Raw genomic sequence first — 13221 nt, 5'->3', positions numbered from 1 at the left:
AGGAATAACTGATTAAGCATTGGATAACATGTGTTAACAACTATAATAATGAAGAGAATGCTAGTCTTACCCATCAAATCACACGAATTAACTTTAAGTAAGCCCGGGAAGTTATCAAGAAGGATCAGGATAGGGTCGTACGGAATTTCATGTGGAATGATGAAATACATAGACATTTGATAAAACATCAAAGCATCGTATAAAGAAATTTATACAAGTGAAACTAAAGTGGATCTAGCCGAAACAAATCAAGTCAAAGTGAGTCAGGTAAAACTATAAAAATAACATAAGCGTGTTAATAACTAGAGTATATTCAATGATTCTAGTTGGAATTCAAATGTATATGATATTTAAAACAACTAGATAAGAACGAACAAAACATATCAACCTAGCTCAAAGTTGTATTTCTTATCTGACGACGGGCCAGTGGGAAAGCCCACTTTACCCGCATTGGGCCTTTCTCTTTGAAAGCCCAATTACTTAAAGGTCCACTAAATAATGTACCCTTGCTTGCTAAGGTTCCTCCTTTGTTTGAGCGGGAGAACAGCTAAGGGATAGCAGGTTCATTAAATGTTTGATAAGAGGAGCATCCGGTCACCATCACTGTACTTATCCGGCTATACATTAATGAGGAAAGATATCGCACCGTTGGGGGTCAGACACGTGTCTGACCTTCCCAAGATACCATGATTACCGTCGGATAACATGGAGGACACTCCTCTAAGAGATAAGGGCAGGTCATTATATAAGAAAGAGAAGGGATAGGGCAAAGGCAGGTATAATCTCCGGCCAAATTCTCATTTACTACTCTCATTTACTCTCATTAAAATCCGACCAACATTCCTCGTATTTACTACACATAACTCATTAATTAGATTCACACCAAGATAGGAACTTTCTGGTGAATACCTTCATCGGAAAATACTCCTTACTTCATCCGGCAAGTTTACTTACTCTCACGCCGGAGCTTGGTCACGGATCCCCCTCCCGGGGTCCCCCGTGGTGAGGCTAACGGTTTATTCTTTTGTAGCAAGCAAGGACAAGAGCTCTCAACGTCACCGAAGATCCAGCTAACGTCATCTCGGAGGTTGGGTATTCGACATTGGCGCCATCCGTGGGACACAAGCCTGACCGGTGTTCCCATATTAACACTCGACGTTCAGAGAGCAACTTACCCTTCCAAACACAACATGGCAACCCCACATAGCTCGCGTGTCACCCAGACGGCACAAAACGATTTGGATAAGGTCACTGTGGAGGATATTACTCATGAAGAGGGTAACGAGAATCTGGTAGAAAACCTGGAAGAAACGGAGCATGTCACTCCTGGCTTCGTGGCCATGCACAGGGAGAAGATAACCAAGTATCTTGAAGATTTGAAGAGACAGGAAAAGTTAGACAGTCTCAGGGCCAGGCTCTCTTTTGACACACCCTCTAATCAGGAAGGAGCGAACCCCCAGAATAAGGGCAACAGCGGGGACCAGCTGGAAACATTCATGACTGCCCTGAGGCAGATGTCTTCTGAGGAGAGGGAAGACTTGATCACAGTTCAGAAACACAAGGAAAAGGAGAAAGACGACTTGGGTAGCGGTGGTTTGGACCAACCATACCTGCCACGAGACTTGGCCGAGGTCTCAAAGTTCACAAGAAGAATATCAGAGGCACCCATGCCCCCCAAGACAAAGCTGCCCCCAGGCTTCGATCGCTACGATGGAACGAGAAATCCAGAAGATCATCTGCATGCCTTCCGAGGAGCGGGGCAATTAGGAAGGTGGCCCATGCCAGTATGGTGCCACATGTTTGTGCAAACCTTAACGGAAGGAGCCCGACTGTGGTTTGATAGTCTCCCTCCGGGGAGCATAGACAGCTACGAAGAGTTAACCGAAAAATTCCTCAGGAATTTTGGCCAGCAAAGGAAGGTGGTCAAAAATCCCAACGAAATCCTTCACATCAGGCAAAGGGATAATGAACGGATAGACCAGTACATGGAAAGGTTTGTCAAAGAAAGTATGAACATCAAGGATGTCCCGGAGGTCATGAAAATCAGTAGTTTCATAAATGGGCTGAAGCACGCACAACTGTGTGAAAAGCTGGGAGAGGAATTCCCACCTTCCTTTGACAATCTTATGGACAGGGTCAGGGCTTTCGTCCGGGGAAAGGATACGGTCAGCAAAGCTAAGGAGACGGAGGCCACACCCCGAAGGGTTGTCCCAGCAGCAAGACCCCCTGAGAAAGGTACACCCTATTCCCGGAAACCCACCTTTGATAGAATGTTGCATGACAGGGCAAGGCCCTCATACTCCCCCTATAGACCCCGAGGGAGAGGCCCTCCCCCTTACTCCGACAGCTTCACCCCTCTCGTCAAGACTCCAAGTGAGATACTAGGCACGGAGAGGGTGAAGAATTCTTTCCAAAGGCCACCCCCCATAAAGCCAGGACCCAAAGCACAGCCAAACGAATACTGTGAGTTTCATAAGGGCTTCGGGCACAAAACCGATGACTGCATGTACCTCAAGAGGGAAATAGAGGCCACGGTGAAAACGGGGAGATTGGCCCATCTGGTCAAGGAAATCAAGGAAGGGGGAGGGGATCGTAGGGGAAGAGATGCAAGGGAGCCTGGGAGGGCAGATGTTGATATGATAAGGAAGAGAAATGAATTTGACGTTACCCGAAGTGTTAAGGCCAGGATCCTAGGCTCCTCGAACTGCATGAAAACCCCCATCCTTATGCCGTACTTAGAAGAAAGCGAAGTGCAACGACTCCCGCTGAATATCTCAGCTGTGATAGCTGGACACAAAGTGTCTAGAATACATGTGGACGGAGGGTCAGGCGTCGAGGTAATATATGAACATTGCTTCCTCAGATTCGACAGAGATATAAGAGATAGGCTGGAGGAGGACTCTATCCCATTGGTGGGATTCAACAACAGCGTGTCACACCCCCTGGGAAAGATCAAGCTCCCGTTTACAGTTGGTGTGGGGGATAGGGTCCGGACGATCAATTTAACCTTCACAGTAGTTAGGGCACCCTCCAAGTACAACGCGATTTTGGGAAGACCCGGGATTGGAGATCTGCAGGCGCAAGCATCTACTCCCCACGGGGCTTTGGTATTCCAAACACCAAAACGCCTTGCATGGGTTAAGTCAGCCTACGAAGTGGTCTCTTCAGTATCCAAAGGGGAGGAACCTGGGAAGTCCCAAGGAAAGAAGGTGGAAGAATGGGTCCTCTGTGATAAGTTCCCAGAGCAGACAGTCAAGGTGGGGAGCCACCTAAGTGACAAGTGCAAGAGTGCCCTGAAGGAGTTGCTCCTCCATAACCTAGACGTGTTTGCATTCCAACACAGAGACATGACGGGAATTCCCAGAAGCCTGACAGAGCACCGGCTCAACACATTCACATGGGCAAAGCCGGTGAAGCAAAAGAAGCGGAGCATGGGACCAAACAAAAGAAGGGCTGCTTGTGAAGAGACCCGGAAATTACTCAGAGCGGGGATAGTCAGGGAAGTTAAATACCCATCCTGGGTTGCTAACCCCGTCATGGTTCAGAAAAAAGATGGGGGATGGAGGATGTGCATCGATTTCCAAGACCTAAACAAAGCATGTCCCAAGGACTGTTATCCCCTTCCGGAGATAGACGCCCAGGTGGACTCCCTGTCCCAGTACCCGCTGAAGTGCTTCCTAGATGCCTACAAGGGATACCACCAAATACAGATGTCAATAGAAGATGAAGAGAAGACTGCTTTCATCACCGATGAGGGGACATTTTGCTATACCAAGATGCCCTTTGGCCTCAAAAACGCGGGGGCGACATACCAAAGGTTTATGAACACCTTGTTTAGGGAACAAAGGGGAAGGAATCTAGAGGTGTACGTTGACGACATCGTCATCAAGAGTTTGACAGAAGCAGCCATGATAGACGACATAGCTGAAACTCTCAACACAATGCAGGATGTAAACATGAAGCTGAACCCCGGGAAGTGCTGTTTCAGGGTAGAAGAAGGAAACTTCCTGGGGGTAGTGGTGACTAAATGAGGGATAAAAGCAAACCCTGAGAAAACCCAGGCTGTGGCCGAAATGCGCTCTCCCAGGTCCCTGAAGGACATCCAGCAGTTAAACGGAAGGCTGATAGCGCTAAATCGATTCTTATCAAAAGTGGCTGACAAAACCCTCCCTTTCATGAAAGTATTAAAAGATTGCCTCCAGACCAGCAGGTTTAACTGGACCACCGAGGCCGAAGCCGCCTTTCAAGAAATGAAAACCTACATCTGTAAGCTCCCGACGTTAGCCACCCCGGTGCCCGGAGACTCACTGCTCCTTTACCTATCTGCTTCTAAGACGACCATAAGTGCGGTCATGATGGTGGAACGGGAGGGGAAACAGATCCCCATATATTTCATCAGCAGAACACTTAAGGGGCCTGAGGAACGGTACATGCCTTTAGAGAAACTTGCGTTGGCCCTGGTTTTTGCATCTCGGAGGCTCAGGAGGTACTTCCAAGGGCATAAGGTCATCTTAGTAACTGATCAACCCCTCCAGAAAGTGCTTAGAAAGCCGGAACAGACGGGACGACTGGCCAAGTGGGCTGTAGAATTGGGGGAACATTATCTGGAATTCAAGCCCAGGACAGCAATGAAGGGACAAATACTGGCTGACTTCCTAGCAGAAGTCCCCGAGGACGAAGAGAGGGAACTACTAAGGTGGGAAGCTCTGGAGGAAGAAGAAAAGAAAAGGGAAGACGAGGCCGTGTGGAAGTTGTTCACTGATGGAGCATCTAGTGAGGAAGGGAATGGTGCAGGCATCACACTGGTAAGCCCCGAAGGGGTCGAGTTAACGTATGCTATAAGGTTGGATTTCGAAAACACCAACAATACCGCCGAGTATGAAGCCCTCTTGGCAGGGATGAGGTTGGCACAGAAGATGAAAGCAAAACACGTGGAGGCTAGTACCGATTCACAGTTGGTAGTAAAGCAGTACCAGGGGGAATATGAAGCTAAGGATAGCATCATGGCTCGATATGTGGCGAAAGTTAAGGAGACAGCTAAGGCATTCAGAACCTTCAAACTAGAATACATCCCTCGAGGGAGGAACAGGAAGTCTGATGCACTCAGCAAGTTAGCTTCAGTAGCATTCGACCATCTCGCGAAGGAGGTCAAAGTAGAGGTCCTGACATCCCTCTCCCTTGACACAACGGAAGTGGCCATGATCGAAGGTTCTCAGGAAACATGGATGACCCCAATCATAAAATTCCTCCGAGATGGGACTCTACCCGAGGGGGAATGGGCGGCCAGAAAAATAAGAGTCAAAGCCCTACAATATGAACTGATTGGGGGGGGGAGCTATACCGAAGGTCGTACCTGGGTCCGTCCCTGAAATGCATTGATATGGAAGAGGCCGAATATGTGGTCAGGGAGATGCACGAGGGGATCTGTGGAATGCACTCAGGACCAAGAACGGTAGTAAGAAGGGCAATGAACGCAGGGTTATACTGGCCACGAATGTACGAAACGGCATCTGAAGAAATCAAGAAATGTGATAACTGTCAAGTACATGCCCAAATGACCCACCAGCACAAGCACCCTATGGTCCCGGTCTCGACATCTTGGCCAATTCAGAAATGGGCCATTGACATAATTGGGCCTTTACCGGAGGGCCCAGGAGGGGTCAAATACGTGGTGGTGGCCATTGATTACTTCACTAAGTGGATCGAAGCGAAACCCCTGGCAAAGATCACTGGAGATCAAATGAGACGGTTTGTGCTGGATAACATCGTGTGCAGATACGGGGTTCCGAAAGAACTGGTGAGTGACAACGGGGTTCAATTCGCCGGAAGACCCTTCAAGCCATGGTGCGAGCAGATGAGGATCCAACAAGTGTTCACCTCTGTTACCCATGCCCAGAGCAACGGGTTGGTAGAGAGAGCCAACCAAAGCGTAATCAAAGGAATGAAGGGCAGGCTTGGAAGGAAACAGAAAGGCTGGCTGGAGGAACTTCCATTTGTGTTATGGGCATACCGGACCACTCCCAAAAGCTGCAATTGGGAGACCCCGTTCAGCCTTACCTACGGAACGGAGGCTATGATCCCTGCTGAGATCGGATCCCAAACCGCCCGGATGAAGCTGAGGGATGAGGAGAATGAGCAGGATCTAAGGATGAACCTGAACTTATTGGAAGAGAGAAGAAAGATAGCAGCGGTGAAAGAAGCTCACTACAAAAAACTCCTGGCGAGTTACTACAACACCCGGATGAAGAAACTCAACATCGTCCCAGGGGACCTGGTCCTCAGAGCCAACGAGGCCAGTCTGCAGGAAAACACCGGGAAGTTGGGCCCCAACTGGGAGGGACCATATAGAGTCACATGGGCGAACGGTAAGGGAACATGCAAGTTGGAGACATTAGAGGAAAAAGAGGTCCCCAGGACCTGGAACCTCATGCAGCTAAGGAAGTATTACGTGTAAGGGGCATACCCCCAGGAGAAAACGGCTATGGGCCACTTTTGTAGTAGATAAACTATGTGTACGGGGACTTTCCCCTCGGAAAATAAACCTTTTGTAAACAGTCTATGTTGGGAAGTATAAACCCCCCGAAGATTAAATGAAAGCCGGACGAAAACGTCCCATTTTCGAAACTATGGGTAACCATACATGGGCAGACGTGCCTATGAACACCCTTTAAATCTAAAATAGAGCAAACAAACACACGTGTATGAGGCATTCAAAGCATGCCAAAAGCCCGGTCGTGGGGCTGATAAAGGTCTAGCTAACCTAAAATGGACAAAAGCAAGTTAAAAACATAACACCACATTATAAACTTGTCCATTGATTGGCCTCGAACAGACAATCACAGTTTAACGAAACAAACAGCAAAAACAAATAATGCAAACACACCCGTGTATACAAAACTACGAAGAGGAATCTGCTTTATTTAATACAAAATATACATACAAAGAGAAGCCCCAAGAACTTGGGCAAAAATTAACAATATACAAGATTACAAACACAACAAGGCAAAATGAAAACGTAGCTCCTCGCTAAAGCAGCTTGAAAGTCCCCAGGGAATCACCAAGCTAGCCTTCGATGAAAACCCCTGCAAAACAAGACAAACAAGACAAGGAACAGGCAACAAAGCGGAGGGGGAGCTACACATAACAATAGGCCATACAATTAGCGGTCAAGATGGTCCCCAACACAAAGGACCATCCAAAAAAGTCAAGCAAAACATACAAATATCCCAAAGTAAGTTAGAGTTATTACAACCATATCGAAGTTTATCAAGTGTTCAGAATTCACTGGGGATCACCCCCGGAGAGGGACGGCGGAGACGAAGGACCAGCGGAGGAGAACAGGGCCTTCAGTTCATCAATTGAAATCAAGGGATGCTCAAGGATATTGGCAAGGATGGCCGGGGTTTTACGCCCAAACTCCTCATTCAGTTTGGACAACCTCTTCTTCGCTTTGGAATTATAAAGATGAGTCTCTTTCCTACCCAGGCCTTGGGCAGAATAAACATAGCCATCCTTCAATCCCGCCTGATAGCCGACATCCCTACAGGCCCTATAAACCTCCTCCAAACCGCTTTTAAAGTCTTCTGATTGAGCAACAACAGTAAGGAAAGCCCCAAAACCTTCAGTAATCAACCAGTGCTTCTCCTCCGCCAATCGTTGATTATCATCTAAAGTTATCCCATAATCTGCATACATAGCATTAAGCTGCTCCTGGGAAACGGAACCGACTTCCCTCACATGCTTCAGCTCAGCAGCAAGCTCTTCCTTCTCCGCGATCAACGACGCCATTTCCTGCTCCCAAGCCCGCTCCTTCCTCTCAAGCATAACCCCAGCTCCCTAAACAAAGGGTCAGTGAGTACGTATATGTAAAAAAAAAGGGGGGGGGAGAAGACTATGCACCTTCTCCTCCTGTAACCTCCTCACAGCATCAACCACCTGGCCTCTAAGCCCAGCAACAATCGACTGGGAAGCCTTAAGCTCAGCCTTGAGTCCCTCGTTCGCTTTCCTCAAATCGTCAATCCTTTGCAGCATCCCAGCACCCCTAAAGAAGCTTTCACGTAAGACATGCTGTATTGATCTTCAAAGAGATCATCCCTCAGGGCAGAGTTTACAAATTTATGCGAGGGAGGCACAACATTACTCAGAAAGTCCCTGGCAGCTTCAGGAGTCCTTATCACGGAAGAACTAGTTACCTTCCATTTGGGAACATAAGTGGTGGGGATGGCATCAGCAAACAGAGGGGCAAGGGGGGATCGACAAGCAAGGCCTTCCTGAAAAATAGGTTTGCTAGTCCCAGTAGCATGTAACGAAGAAAGTTCATAAGCCGAGGAAAAGCGAGCTACCCCCACCTCAGAGGCCTTGTCCCGGATGCGGGAAGGAGAAGGATCAGTTGGAATTTCTATAGGCTCCCGGTAACTCCCCTAAGAAGCAAGAAGAAGGGACGATCAGAAATGACACAAAAAGAAAGAAGAAGAAAAGAGATAACTTACCAGTAATGGAGCACTCACTAAGCTTGAGGACTTTAAATGCTTGGACAAGGAACCCTTGACCCCGACGAGAGGAAGGTCAGAAGCAGCCTTGGAAGGAGGAGGAAGTTTCTGACCACTAGCACTCCGAAGCCTCTGACGAATGTTGCGTGGTGCAGGAGCTGGCTGGGGACTGGCAGACCTCCTTTTACGAACTAGCTGTATCTCCACTTCTTCATCGTCGCTCTGACCGGAAGGATGAATAGAAGGAAGGTCGGGAGAACTTTCTTCCCCACCAGAAGGATCCTCCTCAGATCCACCCGGGGCAACAGAGCCTCCTGCCTGGACGGATCCTCCCGCGACCTGTACCTCCGCGTTCAACCGGAGATCAACCTTATCATCAACCACGTATTTCACATCCTTAGAATCACCCTGGAGAAACCGCCACAAAGTTATCTCTGCACAAGACACCAAAGATGACTATGGGTCCCCAAAGGCATAAAAAAGGGAAATGATTGTAAGAAGCAAACTAGGAACAAGGAAATACCTTTCTTGCCAAAAAAGGCCCTTGGACGAACTGGGTAGGAAGGACTCAAACCACCCATAGCAAGCATCCCCTCAGAAAAAGTAAAAGCCCTCGTTGGATTGTCACACATCCTCTTCCACTGGACGGTCTCGCTTGCAGAAAGGGTGGGACAACATCCTCAATAGCGGCGTCAAGATCCTTTGGCACAGGGGACTCCGGTAACATAGCCGCAGAGACAAAGATGAACCTGCACTTCCAGTCCTTTGGATAAGTAGAAGTCGGCATAAAGTTGTAGCAAGGCCTCGAGACACTGTTCTGACGTTTAGCAAAGGTAAACCAGTCACCATCGAGGTGAAATCCCCAAATAAAATTTCAGTGAAAAGCCGGTAAAACATACAGAACAAGAGGACGGAGGGTTCCCCTAAGATAGCGGCACAGGACAGTTCAAAATGAACTACCCTCATGAACCCCAAAGGGTGAATCTGTGAGAAATGTACACCGAAATGACGAAGCAGAGAAAGCTTGAAGGCAGAAAGGGGGTATCGGACCCCACAAGAAGAAAAGGCAAGAGTATAAATGGGTATCCTATCCGGCGTACATTCTGCCGATTCATTAGGGCCGGGTAAGGAAGGAGAAAACCGATCCGGTATATTATATGCCTCGACGAAAGATTTCAGGTCTTTCGCCGTTAAGACAGACCTTATCGACGATCGGCCACCACGACTCATAATGTGAAGAGACGGTGAATGGGGAAGATGATTACAGGGAAAGAAAGGAAGATGGAGAATTTGAGTATGAAGTCGGAAGAAATTGAAAGGGGGGTATTTAAAGAAGATAACCGCTGACATACAAGTAACCGTCACATCAGCGGTCTCTTCAAAATTTAAAAAGAAGGCACGTGTTACTGGGGAGTTAATTCCCGCCCCAGTAAAATCGGCGATGTCATGATTAAACAAATACAGTAAGCGGCAACCAATCAGGAGTGGGCCCACCAAAAGAAAAACCATCTCTCTTAAGCGGTTGTGACTCAGCCCTGGATCATGAGCCTCGGGTCTCAGAACCAGGGACTAAAGATGACTTGACGACGAGCCAGTGGGAAAGCCCACTTTACCCGCATTGGGCCTTTCTCTTTGGAAGCCCAATTACTTAAAAGTCCACTAAATAATGTACCCTTGCTTGCTAAGGTTCCTCCTTTGTTTGAGCGGGAGAACAGCTAAGGGATAGCAGGTTCATTAAATGTTTGATAAGAGGAGCATCCGGTCACCATCACTGTACTTATCCGGCTATACATTAATGAGGAAAGATATCGCACCGTTGGGGGTCAGACACGTGTCTGACCTTCCCAAGATACCATGATTACCGTCGGATAACATGGAGGACACTCCTCTAAGAGATAAGGGCAGGTCATTATATAAGAAAGAGAAGGGATAGGGCAAAGGCAGGTATAATCTCCGGCCAAATTCTCATTTACTACTCTCATTTACTCTCATTAAAATCCGACCAACATTCCTCGTATTTACTACACATAACTCATTAATTAGATTCACACCAAGATAGGAACTTTCCGGTGAATACCTTCATCGGAAAATACTCCTTACTTCATCCGGCAAGTTTACTTACTCTCACGCCGGAGCTTGGTCACGGATCCCCCTCCTGGGGTCCCCCGTGGCGAGGCTAACGATTTATTCTTTTGTAGCAAGCAAGGACAAGAGCTCTCAACGTCACCGAAGATCCAACTAACCTCATCTCGGAGGTTGGGTATTCGACATTATCCTCAACTCAATTTTCTTATATAAAGCCTCTAATTTTTTTCTAGAATAAATGTACTTGCGAAAGTATATCTAAAATAAAATAATGACCCGTTACCTTTTAAATTTAAAAAAAAAATATATCTGATGAAGTGTGACATTCAACTTTTTAGTAAAAAAAGTAAAAAAAAAAAAAAAAGATACAATCTTATTTAGACGAATTTAAAGGGAAACGAATTATTTATATATATGTTGTTTTTTACAAGCACGTTCATTTTAAGCAAGTATAAAAACTTTAATGTAAAATATGGTTTTAAATATTATTATGAACAAAGTTTAGGGGTTAAAATGTTTTTTAACGGTGTATTAACGTGTGATAAGATCATATTAATTTTTATAAGTAAACAATAGATTACTTAAAACATTATGAAAATTATGTAATCACCAAAAAAATATATGAATAATAATCGATTTAAACCCAATATAGAGAAAAAAAATGTCAAGTGTATTTATCCCTCTAGTTAAAAAAGAAAGAAAGAAAACACAGTAAAACCAGGTGTAGTGGTGAAGAATTATAATGCCTCCACCATGGGGCATTATCAGACACGTGTCATCCCAGTCAGCATGGGGCATTATAGCATAAAGTGGTGTAGTGGTGAAGAATTATAATGCCCATATTATTTTTAATGAAAAAAAAAAATCAAATGGATGTCAGGTTGAAAAGTGTGGGTGGGCAAAAGTGATTGGAGGACCAAAGTGATTGTCAGACAATGAAAACCAAATTCAGCGTTTTAATGAAAACGCCAACATGCAAAATTGTCAAATATAACGTCCAAAAACGCCCGGTGTAGTGGGGGACGGCGTTTTGGGGCGTTTTTTTGATTTTTTTAAAAAAAATACGCCCCACTACGGGTGGTCTAAGGGTGTAAGGAGTGGTTAAACACTTTGGAGTGCCAAACCAAAAAACCGACCAATCAGAGCGCGCCATGTCAATCAGTTAAAAGTGTTTAAACTTTACTGAAAAATGTTGGCAATGGTTTAAACATTTGGTGGAATGGTAAACTTTTTAAATAAAAAAAAGGAAAAAAGATGTGATTGGTTGAGATTGGAATGGACCCCACCCCATACCCCCTCTCTCTCTCCTTCCTCCCTTTGCCGCATCGGTGTTGGCTCACCGATTTCACAACAATTTCGTCAAACACTTAATGTGGCAAAAGGTTGGCAATGGTTTGCCACACTTTACCGAATCGGTAAAGATGGTTTACCGAAAGCCACACCATATGCCCTAAGTGTCTAGAATGCAAACAAATATCACTATAAATTAAATTAAAATTAAAAATAAATGAAAACCCATAATTATGGTGCGTTACATGAATGCCCATTATTAATTAATTAAATATTAAACATATCGGATGTTATCATATATATATGTAACAGTTGCTATCTAATTACTTTTTCATTAAATGTATTTTTAATAAATAACGTATTCTTAATATGCTAATGTGTGTGTATATATATGTGGATTGTATGTAGTATGTATAAGACAGAAAATATAGATAGAAGGATGAGAATTACACAACAAGCTTTAGTTCTATTCATGTTGATTGCCCTCATTTCATCTGGTTAAATATACATATACTTTATTTATGTTTTTAAGTCTTTTTGTATTTCCTCTAATAGTTTGTTAATTTGTGAAGGGATGTGGCGGGGAACAGTTGCAGTTCGACCTAATGGTCTACCGCACTGTACGACAAGATCTGATTGCGCACCACTTTGCAAAGTTGTGGGTTTTGTGCTTGTTTAGGCGGAATTTGTGCTCGTGGATGTCCTGGCCCTCCACTTCAAGATCTTGTAAAGGGTCATCGTTTTCAAGGAGAATCGAATCACCTATAAGGCGTTTTGCGATTAGAATATTTGAAAAGTTGTAATGGATAATGTCGAATTGGTTTTTTAGGTATACTAGATGAATGCAACATTGTTCCTTCTATATTGATTAAATGGTTTTTTTTTGTTGCACTAAAACATATATAAGGTTATTTTGTTTGTTAAAACAAAAGTTTGAATAAACATGACATGTTTAGATAAAGGTGTTTAGTTTAAATGGTTATGAGTGATCGAGTTTGAATCGATACATTTGACACAAATAACTATATTGATTATGTGTGGTATGTGTGTTTCTTTAGCAGGTTCATCTCCTTCAATCCGCTAATCTAACCCTTGAGCGTCACACGATTATCACCCACGCAATTAATTGTTTACCATAGTCATACATATTGTTTCTTACAAGTAAAAAAAATATGAGTTTTTTTTTTTTTTTTTTTTGAAATATGAGTTGATTGGTAACCAAGAGCTCTATAAATCTAAAAATCTTAATCTCGTTTTCTGATATCTTTGATTATTAGACTACAAAAGTGTTGTTTACAATTTAATACAACAATTACTTAAAACAAATATACGAGTTTCCAAAGATTTTATGAACTTA

The 13221-nt window shown here is 44.8% G+C and overlaps 1 protein-coding gene across 1 annotated transcript; it reads left to right on the top strand.

Annotated features, from left to right (window-relative positions):
- Positions 1 to 4073: 4073 nt before the first annotated feature.
- On the top strand, positions 4074 to 5369 carry LOC110935415. Its single transcript, XM_022177798.2, has one exon. The coding sequence runs from the start codon at positions 4074 to 4076 to the stop codon at positions 5367 to 5369; it is 1296 nt and encodes a 431-aa protein (XP_022033490.2).
- The last annotated feature ends 7852 nt before the right edge of the window (positions 5370 to 13221 follow it).

The sequence above is a fragment of the Helianthus annuus genome, chromosome 4 (assembly GCF_002127325.2).
Source record: "Helianthus annuus cultivar XRQ/B chromosome 4, HanXRQr2.0-SUNRISE, whole genome shotgun sequence".
Lineage (NCBI taxonomy): Eukaryota > Viridiplantae > Streptophyta > Magnoliopsida > Asterales > Asteraceae > Helianthus > Helianthus annuus.
The sequence above is the reverse complement of the archived record's forward strand: the minus strand, read 5'-3'. Positions and strand labels throughout refer to the sequence as shown.

Coding starts and splice junctions, on each gene's coding strand:
- LOC110935415 (XM_022177798.2), top strand. CDS start 4,074: ATGCGCTCTCCCAGGTCCCTGAAGGACATCCAGCAGTTAAACGGAAGG.